The sequence below is a fragment of the Schistocerca piceifrons genome, chromosome 7 (genome assembly GCF_021461385.2).
Source record: "Schistocerca piceifrons isolate TAMUIC-IGC-003096 chromosome 7, iqSchPice1.1, whole genome shotgun sequence".
NCBI classification, from domain to species: Eukaryota; Metazoa; Arthropoda; class Insecta; order Orthoptera; family Acrididae; genus Schistocerca; species Schistocerca piceifrons.
Window position 1 is genome coordinate 184,390,449 of NC_060144.1, and position 23,329 is coordinate 184,413,777.

Here is a 23,329-nt window from a genome sequence, read left to right on the forward strand (position 1 = left end):
AGCTTTACTTCTGCCAGTGTCTCGTCTCCTACCTTCCAAACTTAACAGAAGCTCTCCTGCGAACCTTGCAGAACTAGCACTCCTGAAAGAAAGGATACTGTGGAGACATGGCTTAGCCACAGCCTGGGGGACGTTTCCAGAATGAGATTTTCACTCTGCAGCGGAGTGTGCGCTGATATGAAACTTCCTGGCAGATTAAAACTGTGTGCCCGACCGAGACTCGAACTCGGGACCTTTGCCTTTCGCGGGCAAGTGCTCTACCATCTGAGCTACCGAAGCACGACTCACACCCGGTCTCACAGCTTTACTTCTGCCAGTGTCTCGTCTCCTACCTTCCAAACTTAACAGAAGCTCTCCTGCAAACCTTGCAGAACTAGCACTCCTGAAAGAAAGGATACTGTGGAGACATGGCTTAGCCACAGCCTGGGGGACGTTTCCAGAATGAGATTTTCACTCTGCAGCGGAGTGTGCGCTGATATGAAACTTCCTGGCAGATTAAAACTGTGTGCCCGACCGAGACTCGAACTCGGGACCTTTGCCTTTCGCGGGCAAGTGCTCTACCATCTGAGCTACCGAAGCACGACTCACACCCGGTCTCACAGCTTTACTTCTGCCAGTGTCTCGTCTCCTACCTTCCAAACTTAACAGAAGCTCTCCTGCGAACCTTGCAGAACTAGCACTCCTGAAAGAAAGGATACTGTGGAGACATGGCTTAGCCACAGCCTGGGGGACGTTTCCAGAATGAGATTTTCACTCTGCAGCGGAGTGTGCGCTGATATGAAACTTCCTGGCAGATTAAAACTGTGTGCCCGACCGAGACTCGAACTCGGGACCTTTGCCTTTCGCGGGCAAGTGCTCTACCATCTGAGCTACCGAAGCACGACTCACACCCGGTCTCACAGCTTTACTTCTGCCAGTGTCTCGTCTCCTACCTTCCAAACTTAACAGAAGCTCTCCTGCAAACCTTGCAGAACTAGCACTCCTGAAAGAAAGGATACTGTGGAGACATGGCTTAGCCACAGCCTGGGGGACGTTTCCAGAATGAGATTTTCACTCTGCAGCGGAGTGTGCGCTGATATGAAACTTCCTGAACAATAAATGGATTTGCCACTGCAAAGGACTGACCGTCTTCAGTACGTGAAACCACAGGGAACCGTGGTGCAGTCGGAAGGGTCTTTGAATTGTTAGCCTCATTCCGTTTACGTTTAGTAGACACTGATTGTGAAAATGATTGGCTCATCGCGTGAAAATCTCCCATGATTTCCAGAGTCTCCGATGACACGCTCCTTCCGATTAGGGGCCCCTTCACAAAGGGGCACACCCACCTTAGGTGTTTATACACACCTCCCAAACACCTGAGAGAGGGAACATTCAGCAATTTTGGAAAGTAGCAGCTCAGGCAACCACCCCACCCTGGGCCTTGCCTGTACCAGGGGGTACATGTGAACTCTACCTGTTGACCTGGGCTGGGCATTAGGCATTAGCCAATCACCTATTAGGCGTCAGACACACGGTCTGGCCTTCATGAGTACACAGGGAGGAAGAAGAAAGAGAGGAACCTCAAACACCACAGTGGAGGAAGGATGGGAGAAGAGAAACAAAGAAAGGAAAATGGAACAAAAATCAGTGGTGAGACTGTTCTTATGTCAGCGACAGACAATGCAGAACATTCCCAATAACAATGAGTCCCCCAATGGAGGTGAAACAGAATAGCAAGAGTTTAGACATGCACCAAGGAAGGGAAAAGATGCTCCAAAGGATGGAGCCCCGTGGTAGCCAAGCATGAACCCGTCAAAGATTGGCGAGTCACCCGGGGGGCCTCTGGCATGTTGCCAACTCCATCGCCTCCATAGTATCAAAGTTCAAATGGCTCTCAGCACTATGGGACTTAACATCTGAGGTCATCAGTCCCCTATAACTTAGAACTACTCAAACCTAACTAACCTAAGGACATCACACACATCTATGCCCGAAGCAGGATTTGAACCTGCAACTGTAGCGGTCGCGCAGTTCCAGACTGAAGCACCTAAAACTGCTCGGCCACACTGGCCAGCTAGTATCGAGGCACGTTGGCCTAACCAGACGGGGTCCTGCTGCTTGATCCCTTGGCAGAGAGCTCAGCCAAGTCTACCAACTTTCCACAACTGGCAATGGCACAAACACAGCCATTATCAGCTTTACATAATGATTTCAAGAGCAAGGGATTTAGTATCTCCACCTACATTGGGTATCGGTAGTGACTCGGAGATGCTGTGCCACACTACTATGATAGCCATCAGCTCTAGCTGCAAGAGGCAGAAAAAGTGTGTTGTATAACATGCTGGGCCATACTACTATGACAGCCATCAGCTCTAGCTGCAAAAGGCAGAAAAATCGTGTTGCATAAGCCATGCATCTTGCATTGGTATAGGACAGTAATCACTTCTTCCATACAGTATGAAGTGCCCAGTAGTTTGTTATATTGCAACACTTGCAATGGCCCTGCTTTTGTTCTGGGCTGTCTGGTTTTTGCTATTGGGACAAGTTCAGTGTGCAGCTTATGATGACTGTTGCTCTGTTTGTGCTTTATGCTTTCGTATAAGAAGTGGACTGAAAACCTAGTTTTACCTATGACTGGAAAAATTTTTGTTACTATCTGTGTTGGTCTCTTCTGCCATTATTATAACATCAACACAGTTAAAGGGTGAAGGCAACTTGCATCCTCAGCAACAACACTCCCAATAGATGATAGAATAATGTTGCATCTATCATGAGTATTGAAATGCACATTTTGTTTTTTGTACAAATGTTATGAAACTGTTGCTCAAAGCATCAAATTTGTAAAGTCTGGAAAAAGTGCTTCCCTAGGCAGTTTTGGCTTAATCTGGCAGTTGTATGTAAAACACACCAATGTTTTTGTATTGAGTGATTAACAATTAAGTTTGCAGTCACAAAAACATCCTCTCTGAAATGGAAGGATACTTGAAACTTCATGGCAGATTAAAACTGTGTACCAGACCAAGACTTTAATTTGGAACCTTATATCTTACGTGGTCAAGTGCTCTATAGACTGTGTCACCCATGCATGACTCACAACACATCCTCAAAGTTTTACTTCCACCAGTAAATTGTCTCCTACCTTCCAAACTTCACAGACTACCTCCTGCGAAATTTGTAGAACTAGCACGCCTGGAAGAAAGAATACTGCAGAGACATGGATTAACTACAGCCTGGGGGGATGTTTCCAGAATCAAATTTTCACTCTGCAGTGGAGTGTGCACTGATATGAAACTTGCTGGCAGCTTCTGTGAAGTTCAGAAGGTAGGAGATGAGGTACTGGGAGGAGTAAAGTTATGAGGACAGATCGTGAGTTGTGCTTGGGAAGCTCAGTTGCTACAGAACTTGCCCAAGTCCCAAGTTAGTCTTTTGGTCTGACACAGTTTTACGAGGGCAGTTCAATAAGCAATACAACACATTTTTTTTCTGAAACAGGGGTTGTTTTATTCAGCATTGAAATGCACCAGGTTATTCCCCAATCTTTTAGCTACACAACACTATTTTTCAACGTAATCTCCATTCAATGCTACGGCCTTACGCCACCTTGAAATGAGGGCCTGTATGCCTGCACGGTACCATTCCACTGGTCAATGTCGGAGCCAACGTCGTACTGCATCAATAACTTCTTCATCATCCGCGTAGTGCCTCCCACGGATTGCGTCCTTCATTGGGCCAAACATATGGAAATCCGTCGGTGCGAGATCGGGGCTGTAGGGTGCATGAGGAAGAACAGTCCACTGAAGTTTTGTGGGTTCCTCTCGGGTGCGAAGACTTGTGTGAGGTCTTGCGTTGTCATGAAGAAGGAGAAGTTCATTCAGATTTTTGTGCCTACGAACACGCTGAAGTCGTTTCTTCAATTTCTGAAGAGTAGCACAATACACTTCAGAGTTGATCATTTGACCATGGGGAAGGAGATCGAACAGAATAACCCCTTCAGCGTCCCAGAAGACTGTAACCATGACTTTACCGGCTGAGGGTATGGCTTTAAACTTTTTCTTGGTAGGGGAGTGGGTGTGGCGCCACTCCATTGATTGCCGTTTTGTTTCAGGCTCGAAGTGATGAACCCATGTTTCATCGCCTATAACAATCTTTGACAAGAAATTGTCACCCTCAGCCACATGACGAGCAAGCAATTCTGCACAGATGGTTCTCCTTTGCTCTTTATGGTGTTCGGTTAGACAACAAGGGACCCAGCGGGAACAAACCTTTGAATATCCCAACTGGTGAACAATTGTGACAGCACTACCAACAGAGATGTCAAGTTGAGCACTGAGTTGTTTGATGGTGATCCGTCGATCATCTCGAACGAGTGTGTTTGCACGCTCCGCCATTGCAGGAGTCACAGCTGTGCACGGCCGGCCCGCACGCGGGAGATCAGACAGTCTTGCTTGACCTTGCGGCGATGATGACACACGCTTTGCCCAATGACTCACCGTGCTTTTGTCCACTGCCAGATCACTGTAGACATTCTGCAAGCGCCTATGAATATCTGAGATGCCCTGGTTTTCCGCCAAAAGAAACTCTATCACTGCCCGTTGTTTGCAACGCACATCCGTTACAGACGCCATTTTAACAGGTCCGTACAGCGCTGCCACCTGTCGGAAGTCAATGAAACTATACGAGACGAAGCGGGAATGTTTGAAAATATTCCACAAGTAATTTCCAGTTTTTTCAACCAAAATTGGCCGAGAAAAAAAATGTGTTGCATTACTTATTGAACTGCCCTCGTAATCTGCTGGGAAGTTTCGTATCAGTACACACTCCACCACAGAGTGAAAATTTCAATCTGGAAGCATCCCCAGACTATGGCTAAGCCATGTCTCCGCAATATCCTTTCCTCCAGGAGTGCTAGTTCTACAAGTTCCACACGAGAGCTTCTGTAAAGTTTGGAAGGTAGGAGATGAGGTACTGGTGGAAGTAAAACTGTGAGGATGGGTCACGAGTCATGCTTTGGTGGCTCAGTCAGGAGAGCACTTGCCCATGAAAGGCAAAGGTCCCAAGTTTGAGCCTCAGTCTGGTACACAGTTGTATTCTGCTACGAAATTTCACATCAGGACACACTCTGCTGCAAAGTAAAACTTTCATTCTGGAATGATACTTGCTTTCCCAAAATATGCAGCTGAGTAAACATCCAAAAATCTTAAAATACTATCCTGATTTTTATTGTTGATGTGCTTCCCAGGGAAATTTTCATATTAATATTAAAATGTAAAACACTTCCTAATGTTCTGCAGGATTAGGAAGTATTTTCCTTTTTTAATATTATTATCATGTTCTGCAAAGCACTGATGTAAAATCCAGTTAATTTCTCATATCTTGGAGGATCTACTGATTTTAGCAAATTAAACAAAGTTTAACAGTTCAATGAAATTACTGTATTTTCGCATTCTTTTCTTAGTATGTATTTCACAGCTTCCACAGTGTGTCATGAATGTAAATGTCCAAATGTTCTTACTTTTTGGTATGCACATCCATTAACATTCAGGTGGGCTTCTGAAATACGATATACAATTAACACATCACTTTTGTGATGATTCAACATATCTTGTATTAACTTCTTTGGCACAGTTGTTCCAGACGGTCATATGAGTCTTTTGTCTAGTAAATGATTTTGTAGAAATTTCCACAAATGAGGGTTGTCACAGAATACCCATACTTAAATGTAATGGCCTGCAGGCCTTGAAAAACATGTTTTATTCTTGGATGTCCATAGCTGTAAGGTTGTCTTTACTTTAAGTACAATTAATTTCTGAAATTCAAATATTTTCAAAGAAGATTTACCCCCCCCCCCCCCCAAAAAAAAAAAAAATCATGTCTTGAAAGCAATAAGTTTTCCACTTGAAAAAGTAAGTGCAAAATTAACTTTTGTAGCTTTGGGTGCATACTATTCAGTGAAAAAAATGTTTCACTGCTGCAGGAGATACCTCTGGTGTGGGCATTGCTGGTCATTCTCATGGTGTGTCAAGGAACAACCTCAAACCCGGACCCTGCTGCTTCTGCTGCGCCTGGGATTGTGTTACCTCCACGGTGGGCCCGTGACACTGCACGCAACCCGTGTGCTCTGCAAGGATGGCAGCTGGTGCTATGGCCAGCTGATGGCCACTGCTACCGAGTGTTCCAACAGGGACCCTGTCCAGTGGGCCAAGAGCTGGTGGTAAGCCCACAAGGGGAGCCACTGTGTCGCTGCCTACCAGGCCACCTCCGGGTCCCAGAACTTACTGGTCATGTCTGCTATCCTGCACACCAACGTGGGCCTTGTCCCTTTAACCACTATCTACAACCTGCTGTGACACATTCGTGAGTACTGGAGCAAATCATTCACTTCACTGAGTTGCTTTTCCCTTGCACCATTCTTTGCAGAATTGAGATGTAAAACAGTACCGTACAAGTATGCTATCAAACATGTAAGAGAACAGCTTAATTTTTTCCCTCAAAATTCAATGTTGAATTACCTACAGTTTTGGAAAAAATCATTATTCTCAGTCTACAATGAAAAGCACAGTCCCTTAGCATATGAGCAAAAATTGTTCCTGTAAGTTTTCTGAACTGACAGGATACAAACACACCTTCCAAATAGTGTAGTGATTATTGGTAATGTATAAATGTCATGTCATTTCAAAGGTCTAACAAATTGACGCATACATGGCTATCTACCTTTAGCCTCTGAAAAAAAGGTTTTTAAGGAAAATTCTTATGTAATTCTCAGTTCATAAGCATAATTAAATGGTGTAGCGTATCAGCAGCCCATACATTTTAAACAATTAATTCATCTCCAGTGCTTCACTTTGGTGGAACAGAGGTCTTCGCATAATTACCTAACAATGTGTAGGACTAGCTCAAAGAGCTGAAAGAACTCCCAAGTTGGGACAACTACATCTACATCTTCATCTACAGCACTACCCTGTAAATAACACTTAAGTGTCTGGCAGAGGGTTCATCGAACCACCTTCACAATAATTCAGTTATTCCACTCTCAAACAGCACATGGAAAAAAACGGTCACCTATCTCTTTCCATGTGAGTTCTGATTTCCCTTATTTTATTCTGATCATGGTCATTTCTCCCTACATAGTTCGGCATCAACAAAATATTTTCACACTCAATGGAGAAATTAGGTGATTGAAATTTCATGAGAAGATCCTGTCCCAACAAGAAACATCTTTGGTTCAATGATGTCCACCCCAAATCCTGTATCCTGTCCTTTCTACACTCTCTTCCGCGTTTCCCGACAGTACAAAATGTGCTGCCCTTCTTTGAACATTCTCAACTAACTCTGTTAGGCCTATCTGGTAACGATCCCACACCATATAGCAGTACTCCAAAAGAGGGTGGACAAGCATAGCGTAGGCAGTTTCTTGATTAGATCTGTTGCATTTTCTAGGTGTTCTACTCGTACAATGCAGTTTCTGGTTTGCCTTCCCAGCAACATTTTCTATGTGTTGTTTCCAATTTAAGTTATTTGTAATTGTCATTCCTAGGTATTTAGTTGAATTCAAAGTTTTTAGACTTGACTGATTTATTATGTAATTGGAGTTTATGACCTCTCATTTTTCATACCATACAGATATCTTCTCTAAATTGTTTTGCAATCAATTTTGTTCTTCTGATGACTTTACTAGACAATAAACAACAGCATCACCTGCAAACAATCTAAGATGGCTGCTCAGATTGTCTCCTAAATTGTTTATATAGATAAGAAACAACAGAAGACACACAACACTACCCTGGGGAATGCCACAAATCACTTCTATTTTACTCTATGACTTCCTGTCACTTACTATGAACTGTGACCTCTTTGAGAGGAAATTATGAACCCAGTCGTGCACTGAGACAACATTCTATAAGCATGCAATTTGATTGCAAGTTGCTTCCGATGTATAGCGCCAAAAAGCCTTCTGGTAATCTAGAAATACATAATCAATTTGAAATCCTTTGCCAATAGCACTCAACATTTTGTGTGAGTAAAGAGCTAGTTGTGTTTCACAAGAACGATGTTTTCCAAATCCATGTTAGCTATGCATCAACAGACCATTCTTTTCGAGGTAATTCATAATGGTTGTAGACGACATATTTTCCAAAATCCTACTGCATATTGACGTTAATGATATGGGCCTGTAATTTAGTGGATTACTCCAATTGCCTTTCTTGAATATTGGTGTGACCTTCCAGTCTTTCGGTAGGGATCTTTTGTTGAGTGACGGGTTGCATATGATTGTTAAGTATGGAGCTATTGCAATAGCAAACTCTGAAAGGAACCTAATTGATGTACAGTTTGGACTGGAAGACTTGCTTTTATTAAGGAGGATATCTACTTCTAAGTTACTCATGTTGGCATCTGTTCTAGATTCAAATTATGGGGTACTTACTTCACCTTCGTTGGTGAAGGAATTTTGGAAAACCATGTTTAGTATTTCTGCTTTAGCAAGACTACCATCAATACTATTCCCATTGCTGTCATGCAGAGAAGGCACTGGTTGTGTCTCGTCGCTAACATACTTTGCATACGCCCAGAATCTTACTGGATTTTCTGCCAGATTTCAAAACAAAGTTTCATTGTGAAAACTATTATAAGCATAACTCATTGAAGTCCGCACTAAAGTTCGAGCTTCTGTAAAAGATTACCAATTTCATGTGTTTTGCACTTTTTTTCATTTGGTATGCTGTTTTTGTTGTTTCTAAAACAGTGTTTTGACCTGTATTATGTACCATGAGAGGATTAGCTCCATCTTTTGTCAGTTTACTTGGTATAAATATCACAATTGCTGCCAATATTATTTCTTTGAATTTAAGCCACATCTGGTCTACACTTACATTGTTGATTTTTTTAAGGAAAGGAGACTGTCTCTCAGGAAGGCATCACGAGAATTTTTATCTGCTGTTTTGAATAGATTTTTTTTCATTTATTTTTTGATGGATTTGGGAGTCATTGTATTCAGTCTCACTATGACAACTCTGTGTTCACTAATCCCTGCATCAGTTTTTATGCCCATTATTAGATCAGAATCATTTGTTACTAAGAAACCAAGTGTGTTTTCACAACCTTTCACTATCTGAGTGGGCTCATGAACCAATTATTCAAAATAATTTTCAGAGAAAGTATTTAGCACAGTTTCGGATGATGTTTTATGCATACCGCCGGATTTAAACATGTATTTTCACCAACATGTCAAGGATAAAATGAAGTCACCATCAACTATTATTGCATGAGTTAATTACGCATTGAAAATTAGACTCAAGTTTTCAGCAACTGAATCATCTCAGTTGGGAGGTCGGTAAAAGGATCCAATTATTATTTTAGTCTGGTTGCCAACAATGACCTCTGCCCATACCTACACACAGGAACTATCTTCTTCAATTTTGCCACAAGATAAATTATTTCTGACAGCAACAAACATGCCACCACTAACTGTATTTAGCCTACCCTTTCTGATAACTTCCATCAAACAGGAATCTTGATTTTGATTGTGCATATTGTTCATCAAACTAACAGGTGACAAAGAAATATGGTAACACCATAGATTATGTGAACAGTAACAATGACTGTTGTATTTCTTTGGGCAATACTATTATTAAAATTTCACTACACCATTTATAAGCATGTGCTTATAACTGGTGCATACGTAACTTTTCAGTGGTGGATGTGGTTTTTTGGCACTTTTCCCACATTCCACTAGGGGAATACCACACTGGTATCCAAGTCCCACCACAGTTATACGATCTGCAAACATTTAGAAAACTTTTGCTCATTTCCACATGAATAACACTACACACAGATAGTCAGAAGAAAAAGAGCAAGATTCAACATTTCAGTGCTACCATATTCCTCTTGGGATATATATATATATATCAAACTGGCACTGAAATTTTTACTAAAATATAAATACATCTATGACACCTATCACAGAGCACCTACATTTTATCTACAATAAAATGACTTTTCTGTTTTTAGACACTGAGAATGGTAACATATTTGATCTTCCTGAAATCATTCCACAAACAAGTTAGAATTCTTTCATTAAAAATTGCGCTGTATTCGCACAATCATTTTGCACAGTACCAGCATGAGACAGAAAAATTTTAAAAAGTAGTTTAAGAGTATAACTACAATATGAGAACCTTTTTTCCATCTCTTACATTTTTCTTTTAAGTAAAAAATATCCTGTTTTTATCACTATTTGTAGGTTATGGTCATTATTTGTAATTAATGTTAGCTCAAATATTACACACAATGAGTTTTTAACAACTTCTGTGTCCAACTACCATATCCCTTGTTTTATTTTGCATTTGGGAAGTCATCCTTGTTGTAGACAGCTGAGATAAACAGGACAAGATGATATAACTTTGATCTGAATATGACACAATAATTACTGTTTATGTAGGTGATTACTAAGTAGAATAGCAAGAAAAATATTTGTATTAGGAATAAGTTTTGAGGTTCCTGTTCTCATCCAGTGCTGCATAACTTTACTTACAATGTGTAACATATTCCAGGGATATCGGAGAGTGTATCGCTGTTGCAACATGCCCTCTAGGGCAAGCAGTGTGGCCCCCTTCTGGCCAGTGCTACAAGCTGCAGCAACCTCCAGCCAGAGGACCTTGTGCCTGGGGTGAACTACTCCAGCAGGATGCTGAGAACCCAGCTCTGGCAAAGTGTGGCTGTAAACCTCAAACCCTTGGCTATCACAGACAGACAAGGTCTTGCCATCAGTTGTTCACCAAAGGTCCTTGTATGGGGGGCTATATCCTGCTTCCTGATGGAAAATGTGGATGTCACAAGGGTCTGCAGCAGTATCATGCTCCTACACAAACCTGCCACACGTTAGGTGAGTCATACTGTGAGCAGCCTACGTTTTCAGTTTTTGCCTGTCTCATCATTATTGCTAAAACAGACTGGAGATACCTGATCTGTTTGAACTTTTTAACTGATTGTTAAAGTGTTCTCTGTGCTTTAATAGTATCTGTTGCCAAAATCAATCTAGCACTGAGTGACATAAAACACTGAACAGTAATACTTACAACTGCCATATGTTACTGTGACACAACTATATTCAACTGCCCTTTGGAATGCTAGTCAGCCTGTGGAGGATTGTATTTGTGTGTTCCATTTTCTAACACTTTTTGTCCTAAATTGTGAACAAGCACTATGGAAAACCAATCCCCTAACGATATTGCTGCATACTCATAACATCATTAGTAATCTTACACCATGAACTGTTGTCTTGACATAATTTTGAGGCATACTGTTGTAACTGCGACTGGAACGGTCGTGGGGTTGAAGTGACGGAAAGCGCGGCACGACCTGTTCCCGCAGAGCGGTCCGCAAACAACAAGACATCGGAAAGGATGGACATGACCAACGAAGGACAGAAAGAACAACAACAAGATCAAAACAGCAGAGTCACAAGGAAACCTAACAACCATGTCCACTTGTACACAGAACGAGAAAGTAAGTAAGCTATTTAACGCGAGGCGATGTGTCCCGAGAGGTATGCAAGATTAGACTCACTGGTTGAGTGAGAGGCAGGCGCTTAAATACTCTATCGGGGGTGCCACTATTGGCTGCTGGAACCACGTGTTCCACTGTGGTGCCCTCACACTAAATGCAGGCGCACCGCCACAGCTTACAGCGTGATGGTGTAGAGACCTCTAAGGGTCTTCGACGTCCATGACATCTGGCGGGGAATCAAATTCCGCGGTGTGCAGTACCAGACACACCTATAATTGCCAATGTTAAGACATCCTCATATCATCTGGAAAAATGTTCCAGTAACATGCTTAAAAGTATGTGAGGATTGTGAAAATAACACTCACTAATTCAGCAAATGAGTAATACATGAGAACTGTGGATGCAGAAAATTAATGCCTTTAATTTTTTGAACAGGTGTCACATAATCAATCCTAGGATGATTTGATAAAGTCCAACACAAGTTTCATAGATCTCTCAAGGTGCAGCCTCATGTTGCTATTTCCTATTTACCAGAAAGACTACAAGGAAATTTGTGGTATGGAAATGTGCAGCATCAAACTAAAACAAAATTTTCTGATAAAGATCACAATCTGACTAGTAGAAGGTAACAGGTTCCACCAGCTGGCAGATGAAATTTTATGATTCACCAAGTGGAACAGAAAAGTTGCATATTTTTTGGTGCATCTTAACACTCTAGTCACAACAATACAAAAAAATCATTTTAAAAATTTTCAAGTGACAAATACAAGAAGAAATTTGCAAAAAGTAAACAATCGTTTTAAAGTTGTGGTTACACTAAGTAATCACTGGGACATACAGTTTTCAGCCACCCATCATTTCACGAGACAGATTTGAAAGAAATTTTGAATTTTTCTCAGAGACAATCCCACATCTCACAACTTTAATGAACTCATAATGCTAAAAACAAATTATAGTCTCACATAAAAAGCAAAGTGGGCCTAAACTTTAGTAAATTTTTATCAAAAGTACATACAGCTCCAGTGGTTTCATTTCAAAACCAGTCATAACATCAGCAGTATAAACTCAGATTTACACTACAGTAACTTAAGATATACTTACTTTCACTGTTAATGAGCTCCTTAGTATGTAGCACAATTTCCGTGCCGACTGTTGCTCTGAGCGCAGTATGTGAGTGATACAATGCACTACATTTGTATAAGTTTCTCAGTGTTCCACTAGATGTTTCTGTCCTGCAATAGCATCTGTTGTATCTCATGAACAGCACTGCACTTAAAAAATCTAATGGTTTCAGGCAGAAACCATTGGCACTCAAAAAGTTAAATCACTCCATATTCAAATTCTATAATGGTGTTAAAAAAGATAACTAACTACTTTTCCTTGTTTTATTTGACTGGAAAGGCATGGATTCCAGAGTCTTACTGGTCATTACCATCTAGTCTCACTCATCTTTGTCTCTTATTTATTATTTGTTAAGTTATACCAATGAAAATACATTGTCATGGTCTTCAGTGTGAAGACTGGTTTGATGCAGCTCTCCACACTACTTTCTGCTGAGCAAGCTTCTTTGGCTCTGCATAACTACTGCAATATCGCAACTTACATCCATTTCAACCTGCTTATTGTAGTCATGCTTAGGCCTTGTCCTACACTTTTTAACCACCTCCTCCTCCCCCCCCCCCCCCCCTTCCTCCTAACAGCTTCCACTATGCCAAAATGATGATGCATAAAGATGTATTCTAGCTACACTTTCATTCTTTCCATCAAGTTATGTGATACATTTATTCTCTCCCAAATTTGAAAGTGTATTTCCTCATTAGCTATTCAATTCACCCATCTTCTTCTGTAGCACCACATCAGGAAACCTTAGATTCTTTCCTTTTCTGAACTATATAACAACCACATTTCACTTCTGTGCAAGGCAACACTTCCGAAAAATACCTTCATAAAAGGCTTCCTAACATTTAAATTTATGCTCTATGATGGTAAATTTTCTTTTTCAGAAACACTTTTCTTGCTATTCAGTAACTACTTTTAGTGTATAATTTTATAATCTATCCCAATTTCATCTAGTTAGATCCCATTGCTCTTGCTTTACTTTTGTTGATGTTTATCTTATAACCACTTGTCAAGACAGTGTCCATTTCATCCAGTTGCTCTTGCAAACCCCTTGCAGTCTCTGATGGAAACAAAACGTTATCATCAAATCTCAATGTTTTTATTTCTTCTGCCTGATTTCTAATTTCCTCTGCAAATTTCTATTTGATTTACATTATTTATTTATTTATTTTTATTTTTATTTTTATTTTTATTTTTATTATTATTATTATTATTATTATTATTTCTTTACTTTCTCAGATGTTAAGTCTGGTTAAAAATGGAAAGTGACGCGGACCTTGATCAAGCGTCACTTCCTTTTAACTGTACGGTATATGTTATATTGCATTTAGGAACTTTCGGGTAATTGAACATGTATCAATAATTACGGATTTCTGTAGTTGTATATATAAGTTTGGATGTAGCTGTATTGCATTATGTACTGGTGGATATTGTGTGGTATGACTGCTGTAGTTGATAGTATAATTGCTATAATGTCAACTTTATGCTGATGCCACATGTCCTTGACTTCCTCAGCCAGTTGGATGTATTTTTCAATTTTTTTCTCCTGTTTTCTTCTGTATATTTGTTGTATTGGGTATGGATATTTCAATTAGTTGTGTTAATTTCTTCTTTTTATTGATGAGTATGATGTCAGGTTTGTTATGTTGTGTTGTTTTATCTGTTATAATGGTTCTGTTCCAGTATAATTTGTATTCATCATTCTCCAGTACATTTTGTGGTGCATACTTGTATGTGGGAACATGTTTTATTAGTTTATGTTGTATGGAAAGTTGTTGATGTATGGTTTTTGCTACACTGTCATGTCTTCTGGGGTATTCTGTATTTGCTAGTATTGTACATCCGCTTGTGATGTGATCTACTGTTTCTATTTTTTGTTTGCAAAGTCTGCATTTATCTGTTGTGGTATTGGGATCTTTAATAATATGCTTGCTGTAATATCTGGTGTTTATTGTTTGATCCTGTATTGCAATCATGAATCCTTCCCTCTCACTGTATATATTCCCTTTTCTTAGCCATGTGTTGGATGCGTCTTGATCGATGCATGGCTGCGTTAGGTGATACGGGTGCTTGCCATGTAGTGTTTTCTTTTTCCAATTTACTTTCTTCGTATCTGTTGAAGTTATGTGATCTAAAGGGTTGTAGAAGTGGTTATGAAGTTGCAGTGGTGTAGCCGATGTATTTATATGAGTGATTGCTTTGTGTATTTTGCTAGTTTCTGCTCGTTCTATAAAGAATTTTCTTAAATTGTCTACCTGTCCATAATGTAGGTTTTTTATGTCGATAAATACCCTTCCTCCTTCCTTTCTGCTTAATGTGAATCTTTCTGTTGCTGAATGTATGTGATGTATTCTATATTTGTGGCATTGTGATCGTGTAAGTGTATTGAGTGCTTTTAGGTCTGTGTTACTCCATTTCACTACTCCAAATGAGTAGGTCAATATTGGTATAGCATACGTATTTATAGATTTTGTCTTGTTTCTTGCTGTCAATTCTGTTTTCAGTATTTTTGTTAGTCTTTGTCTATATTTTTCTTTTAGTTCTTCTTTAATATTTGTATTATCTATTCCTATTTGTTGTCTGTATCCTACATATATATAGGCATCCGTATTTTCCTTCGCTTACATTTGTCTGTTCCAAAAGCCATATTTATATCATTGCTGAATATTTCTGTTATCTTTAGTAATTGGTTGAGTAGTTGATTTGTTGCTGCCAGTAGTTTTAGATCATCCATGTATAACAAATGTGTGCTTTTGTGTTGGTGTGTTCCAGTAATATTATATCCATAATTTGTATTATTTAGCATGTTGGATAGTGGGTTCAGAGCAAGGCAGAACCAGAAAGGACTTAATGAGTCTCCTTAGTATATTCCACGCTTAATCTGTATTGGCTGTGATGTGGTGATATTTGAATTTGTTTGGATATTAAGTGTGGTTTTCCAATTTTTCATTACTATGTTTAGGAAATGTATCAATTTAGGATCTACTTTATATATTTCCAATATTTGTAGTAACCATGAGTGGAGTACACAATCAAAAGCTTTTTGGTAATCAATGTATGCGTAGTGTGGCGACCTTTGTTTAGTTTTAGCTTGGTATGTCACCTCGGCATCTGCTATCAGTTGCTCTTTACATCATCGTGCTCCTTTGCAGCAGCCTTTTTGTTCTTCATTTATAATTTTGTTCTGTGTTGGATGTGCCATTAATTTCTGTGTAATGACTGAAGTTAATATTTTGTATATTGTTGGTACGCATGTTATGGGGTGATATTTTGCTGGGTCTGCTTCAACTTTAGGTTTCAGATAAGTTATTCCTTGTGTAACTGTATCAGGGACTGTGTATGGGTCTGCAATGTAACTGTTAAATAATTTAGTTAGATGTGAATGTGTTGAGGTGAACTTCTTTAGCCAGAAATTTGCTATTTTATCTTTTCCAGGGGCTTTCCAATTGTGCGTAGAATTAATTACTCGAGTGACTTCATGTAGCAAAATTATCACTTCAGGTATTTGTGGTATCATCTTGTGTCTGTCTGTTTCTGCTTGTATCCACCGTGCATGTCTGTTATGTTGTACCAGGTTTGACCATATGTTGCTCCAGAAGTGTTCCATGTCTGTTATGTTTGGTGGATTGTCTATTTTAATGTGTGTGTTATCTATTGTCTGGTAAAATTTCTTTTGGTTTGTGTTGAATGTTTGGTTTTGTTTCCTTCTATTTTCACTTTTTTTGTATCTTCCAAGTCATTTGGCCAATGCTTGTAATTTCTGCTTCTTTTCATCTATTGCTCTATCGCTTCTTGTTGTGAGATTTTACCTAACCTCTTTCGTTTTTGTCTGATATTTCATTTCTTATAAATTGTGTTAGCTGTCCGATGTCTTTTCTCAGTTTTTCTATTCTGATCTGTAGCCTGTGTTGCAATGCTGGTTTTGTGGGTTTCTTCTGTGTGTTGGTTGATTCTGATATCTGACTGGTGTGTATATTTAGTGAGTGAGTGCTCCTATACAGGGTGTTACAAATAGATATGGCCAAACTTTCAGGAAACATTCCTCACATACAAATAAAGAAAAGATGTTATGTGAACATGTGTCCGGAAACGCTTAATTTCCATGTTAGAGCTCATTTTAGTTTCGTCAGTATGTACTGTACTTCCTCGATTCACCAACAGTTGGCACAATTGAAGGAAGGTAATGTTGACTTCAGTGCTTGTGTTGACTTGCGACTCATTGCTCTACAGTACTAGCATCAAGCACATCAATACGTAGCATCAACAGGTTAGTGTTCATCACGAACGTGGTTTTGCAGTCAGTGCAATGTTTACAAATGCAGAGTTGGAAAATGCCCATTTCATGTATGGATTAGCACGGGGCAATAGCCATGTCGCGGTACATTTGTATCGAGACAGATTTCCAGAACGAAGGTGTCCCGACAGGAAGACGTTCGAAGCAATTCATCGGCATCTTAGGGAGCACGGAACATTCCAGCCTATGACTCGCAACTGGGGAAGACCTAGGAACGACGAGGACACCTGCAATGGATGAGGCAATTCTTCGTACAATTGATGATAACCCTAATGTCAGTGTCAGAGAAGTTGCTGCTGTACAAGATAATGTTGACCATGTCGCTGTATGGAAAGTGCTACGGGGAGAACCAGTTGTTTCAGTACCATGTACAGTGTGTGCAGGCACTATCAGCAGCTGATTGGCCTCCACAGGACACTTCTGCGAATGGTTCATCCAACAATGTGTCAATCCTCATTTCAGTGCACATGTTCTCTTTACGGATTAGACTTTATTCCAACATGATCAAATTATAAATTTTCACAATCAACATGTGTGGGCTGACGAGAATCCGCACGCAGTTGTGCAATCACGTCAACACAGATTTTCTGTGAACGTTTGGGCAGGCATTGTTGGTGATGTCTTGATTGGGCGCCATGTTCTTCCACCTACGCTCAATGGAGCACGTTATCATGATTTCATACGGGATACTCTACCTGTGCTGCTAGAACATGTGCCTTTACAAGTACGACACAACATGTGGTTCATGCACGATGGAGCTCCTGCACATTTCAGTCGAAGTGTTCGTACGCTTCTCAACAACAGATTCGGTGACCGATGGATTGGTAGAGGCGGACCAATTCCATGGCCTCCACGCTCTCCTGACCTCAACCCTCTTGACTTTCATTTATGGGAGCATTTGAAAGCTCTTGTCTACGCAACCCCGGTACCAAATGTAGACTCTCTTCGTGCTCGTACTGTGGATGGCTGTGATACAATACGCCATTCTCCAGGGCTGCATCAGCGCATCAGGGATTCCATGCGACGGAGGGTGGATGCATGTATCCTCGCTAACGGAGGACATTTTGAGCATTTCCTGTAACAAAGTGTTTGAAGTCACGCTGGTACGTTCTGTTGCTGTGTGTTTCCATTCCATGATTAATGTGATCTGAAGAGAAGTAATAAAATGAGCTCTAACATGGAAAATAAGCGTTTCCGGACGCATGTCCACATAACATTTTCTTTCTTTGTGTGTGAGGAATGTTTCCTGAAAGTTTGGCCGTGCCTTTTTGTAACACCCTGTATAAACCAGTAATTGTAACTCTTCTGTAGTTGTATTTTCATTTATATTGTTGTGCATGATTGTGTTGATAATTGTTATTGTTGTTTCGACTTGTGGGTTATTTGGTGGTCTATGCAAGAATGGTCTAATGTCTGTATTTGTGTCTTTGTGTCTTTGTATTCTATATTGTTAGCTGAAATTTTTATGCTATATCTAACGTGTGGCACTTCGTGTTTATTTGTTCTTGCTCTGGTGGCTGTCTTATGATTTCGTTTACTTCTGATTGTTTAATTGATGCGTGTTGTTCTTTGTCTGTTTGCTCTGGGATGTTCGAGTCCATTACTGTGTTTTCTTCTTCTTCTGATTGCACATTACTTTGTTCCAGTATTTGTTGTAGTTGTTGTTTGATGTTTTCTAATTCTGACTGGGGTATCCTGTTATTTTTGATTATTACATGGATCTGATCAGCTAGTAGTTGTTCTGTTAAAAATTTTATTATTATTATTATTTCTTTCTTTTCTCAGACGTTATGTCTGGTCAAAAATGGAAAGTGACGCGGACCTGGATCAAGCGTGACTTCCTTTTAACTGTACGGTATATGTTATATAGCATTTAGGAACTTTCGGGTAATTGAACATGTATCAATAATTACGGATTTCTGTAGTTGTTGTTGTTGTTGGTACAGATTGAATAACGGAAGGAGAGGCACACAGCAGTTCATGTCACCGTATGTTCTTATAGGTGTCCTCCTGCACATACACCTGTAAGAACACATGGTGACATGAACTGCCAAGAGTCTGTTGAATTGTAATGAAAATGCACTGAAGATGGCTATTTACAGCCAAAATCTTGACTTGCAAGCATAATCAAAACTAATGGGATGCAACTAACTGCTGTGTGCCTCTCCTCCTGTACCATCTATGGGCGCTGTTAGCAACAGTTCCTGATGGAATCAAAATTGGTTAAGATTGAATAACATCAGGGGTAGGCTACAATCCTCACTCCCTTCTTCTCAATTACTGCTTTCCTTTTATGCTCTTTGCCGCTTAACTGCATGTAGTATATAACATTTTGCTCTTTGTATTTTATCCATGATACCGTCAAAATTTCATAGAGAGTATTCCAGTCTACACTGGCAAAAACATTCTCTTGTTATTATTGTTTGTTTGTGTACTTTCCATTTCTCTTCTAAGTCAAGTCTTAGGGTCAGTACTGCTTTGCATGTTCCTTAATTTTTCCAGAACCTACACATACCAGATGGAATAGTTTTGCCATGGCTGTATCTCCCAAGGACTGCAGCAACTGGGAGATGTCATCTATACTATGTGTCTTGTTTCGACTTTGATCTTAAAAGTGCTCTGTCAAATTATTCTCACAGATCATCATTTCTTCTTCCCTTTCTACAATAGCATCTTCTAGTGCATTTCCCTTGCACAGCCCTTCTATATATTCCTTCCACTTTTTACGTTTCCCTTCTTTGCTTACCATTGTCTTGCCATCTGAGCACTTAATATTTATATAGATGCTTCTCTTTTCTCCAAAGGCCTTTCTTATTTTCCTGTAGTAGAGCCTATCTTTCATTTGGTCATCCATGTTTCTATAGTTTTGCATTTCTCTACTAGCTTTGTCACTTTGCAATTTCTGTCAGTATAATTTTTTAGGTGTCTATATTAACTTTTGCTTGTTTCATCTGCCACATTTTTATATTTTCTTTTTTGTCATTTACCTGAATTTAATATTTCACATGCTATTCAAGGATTTCTACTGCATCTTGCCTTTTGGCCTATTAAATCCCCTGCTGCATTCTCCGTTTCATCTTAAAACTGCTCATCCATTTTCTATTCTATTCCTTTCCCTTGCTTCAGTTAATTGTTGCCTAATGCTTCCTTTGACATTCTTGACAACTTCTGTTTGTTTTCACTTATTCTGGTCCCATCTCCTTAGTTCCCGAACTTCCTGCAATTTCTTCAGATTTAATATGCAATTCATAGCGAGTAAATTGTGGTCAGAGTCTTTGCTTGCCCCTGTAAATATTTTAAGTTTAAAATCTAGTTTCAAAAAATCTGCCCTAACCATTATGTAAACTATCTGAATCCTTCCAGTGACTCCAGTCTCTTCCATATACACAACATTCTTTAGTTATTCTCGAACCAAGTGTTAGCAATGGCTAAATTGTGCTCTGTCCAAAATTCTACCATGTGGATTCACTTTTCATCGTTTCCCCTAGTCCATGATCTCACATTTTTTTCTTTCTCTTCTCTTTCCTAGAACTGACTTCCTGCATCCTATAACCATTAAATATTTGTCCCCCTTAAATGTCTGTATAATGAGATGAAAGAAATATTCATTCTTTCAATATCTTCACCTGGACAACTAGGCATGTAGAATTTTGCTCTGTGGTAGGTGCTTGTTATGTATCTCTCTGCTATGATACCATGTTCTTTATGCTGTTCATAGTAGCTTACCTACATTTCCGTTTTTCTATTCAGTATCAGACCAACTCCTGCACTGCCCCTTTTTACTTTTTATTTATAAGCATGTACTCACCTGACCAAAAGTTCACTTCCTCCTAGTACCACACTACATTAACTCTCACTATATCTAATTTCAACCTATCCATTACTGTTTTTAAATCCTCTAACCTACCTACCTGATTAAGGGATCTAACATTCCACACTCCATCCTGCAGAATGCCAGCTTTGTTTTTTGTGATGACAGTATCCTCCCATGTACTCCCTGCCCAGAGATCCAAATGGGGAACTGTGTTATCTCTGCAATATTTTACTCAAGAGAATGCTTTCATCATATGTCAAAGGATAGACCTGCATGTCCTCTGCAAATACAAGGGTAGGCTGAAAAGTAACACATACATATTTGTAGAAAGTGAACAAAATGACCATGAGAAACATGCCATGTGGCCCATATGCATGTGTAGTTCGAATGTGTCGCATTCATCCAGGGCATTTTGAGTAGCAGAAGTATGGAAATGTGTTTTACTGCTATGTCAACACAAGTTAAGCAGTGTGCTGTTATCGAATTTTTAAACACTGAAAACATGACTTCTAGTAAGACTCATCATCATTTAAAGGCTATTTATGGTGGTGGTGCTGCTGATAGGTCCACAGTAAATCGATGGGCAATACAATTTTGGAGTTGCTAGCATGGAAAAGCTATAACTGTTGTTGAATCATACAAAAGACATCCAATCACTGTCACAGATGATAAACACTGAAAACTCATCAACAATTTGATTCAAAATGACTGGTGAATCACTCAGTTGTACATCACAAACCACACTGGAATATCCAAGGAACATGTCGGCTTCATTAATGAACAACTGTCTTGCAACATGACAACGCTTGTCCGCAAACCTCAATTGCAAATCTGAAGCTATCTTGCACCTTGTGATTTTTATTTTTTCCTCTATCCAAGGGAGACTTCAAGGGTAATTTTTACATTTCGGACGATGAGGTGAAGGCAGCAGTAGAGCCCTGGATTCAAGAAAAGTCAGAAGAATTTTTCAGTGAGGAAATGAAAAAACTTGTTAAATGTTGGGAGAAGTGTGTTAGTCTTAATGGTGAGTGTGTTGAAAATAAATATATGATTTTGAAGCTTTAGAATTGTATTTCAGTGTACCAATATTATGACAAGGAAAGTTTTTACTCACCATGTAGCGGAGATGCTCAGTCGCAGATAGGCACAACAAAAACACTCTCACAGTTATGACTTTTGGCCGTTAAGGCGCTTGTCAACAACATATACATCCAACTGTCAGTGTTTAGTTTTGTCTCAAATTCATTAAAATTAATGTACAAGAAAAAAAAAAATTATTCTGACACTATCCTCAATAATATGCAAATCGCTGTTTTCAAATCTTTATTTGTGGATGAAAAATGTTAGGAGTTCTAGTTTAAACACTTCAAAACAAGGTGTTAAGCAATTCTATTATGTACAACTGCTTTATTATGACATTGGTCAAAATGGATAATTCATGTGGAAACAGAAGCAATTATGATGAACCGTAATTAAATTCATATAGCTGGCACACATAATCCTTAAATATTATCAGTTACGACCAGCATTGTACTGATGTGGCTCTGAACTCCTGGTAGAACTAACAAAGCTGCTGCAAGACGGCAAGAAGAACCATAGACTGGTTTTGTATGTCCCTGTTGCCATCCTAATCCCTTCACGTAGAGCTGCCCAATAATTTTAAGATACAACGGCCTACCTGAGGCATAAACCGTGGATCCACAATCAAACTGGGGGTACTCAACTGTTTTACAGAACTGAAGCAGAAATTTCTGTATTGCACTCCATGACCCACGTGCGAGGCACAATCTCTTTAGACCTTCAGCTTTTAATTTCTTCAGGTGTGGTAACATGTAAGCTTTTCACTGTAGGTGGGACTCAGAAACTTTAATGTATTAAAATTAAGAACCGTTTCCTCCTTTCGAGAGCAGGTAGACTCATACCATCACAACACATTTATATAAAGAAAATTTAATACCTGCGTGCTCTGCCTTCTGCCTACCCCTCCAGCTACCTTACCATCTTTCGTATCTCACAACTATTCATTAAGGGGCTACAAGAGGAGTACAATATAACAAAGTCATCCAAAATCAACTGCTTTGTTGTAAAATGTCTTTCAGTGAATTACTCTTGCATTCTGAAATAATCTAAAGAAATCTGTTGTGTTTATCATGCCGATTAGAAAAATTCTGTCTCTTGCAAATGAATGTGTATTTTGTCTCTAACCAAACATGTCTTGCCTATTCATACTGGGCATAATCCGTGGTTTTCAATTTTTTATTCTTTTCATATATCTATTGGTTCTCCTTTAGGCAGTAAATGCACACAGTACAGGTTTCCAACTGACAATAGGTCACATTCATACATTTCAGAACTCACAACCTGTCACGTGTAAAACAAGAAAGGCTGTGTGTAGTGAAATTTATAAATTTACATACTACGGAGCATATACCTGGATAAGGAGAAAAAACAAACAAATCCAGGATTTTTCTCATCTTTCCTGGTTAAGAGATGCACATTTTCCCTGGTAAAAATACACTAAGCCTCAGGTGAAAGTACATTTTTTCCATGTCAAGTGATAAAATACTTTCCTTCAGAGCTATAAAACTTTCAATACTCCACATGGTAAATGTTTTATACAC

General features: G+C 39.5%; 2 protein-coding genes across 2 annotated transcripts in view; one reads left to right on the forward strand and one right to left on the reverse strand.

Moving 5' to 3' along the window:
* The window catches only part of LOC124804893 (centrosomal protein of 135 kDa-like), a 412,291-nt gene that overhangs the window by 224,312 nt on the left and 164,650 nt on the right, over positions 1-23,329 (reverse strand). The window lies entirely within an intron of this gene.
* Positions 1-23,329, forward strand: part of LOC124804894 — a 119,341-nt gene that overhangs the window by 77,784 nt on the left and 18,228 nt on the right. Inside the window, exons 3-4 of the mRNA XM_047265267.1 lie at positions 5,954-6,333; positions 10,527-10,858. Of these exons, the coding sequence (XP_047121223.1) occupies positions 5,954-6,333; positions 10,527-10,858 (712 nt within the window). The remainder of the gene's footprint in view (positions 1-5,953; positions 6,334-10,526; positions 10,859-23,329) is intronic.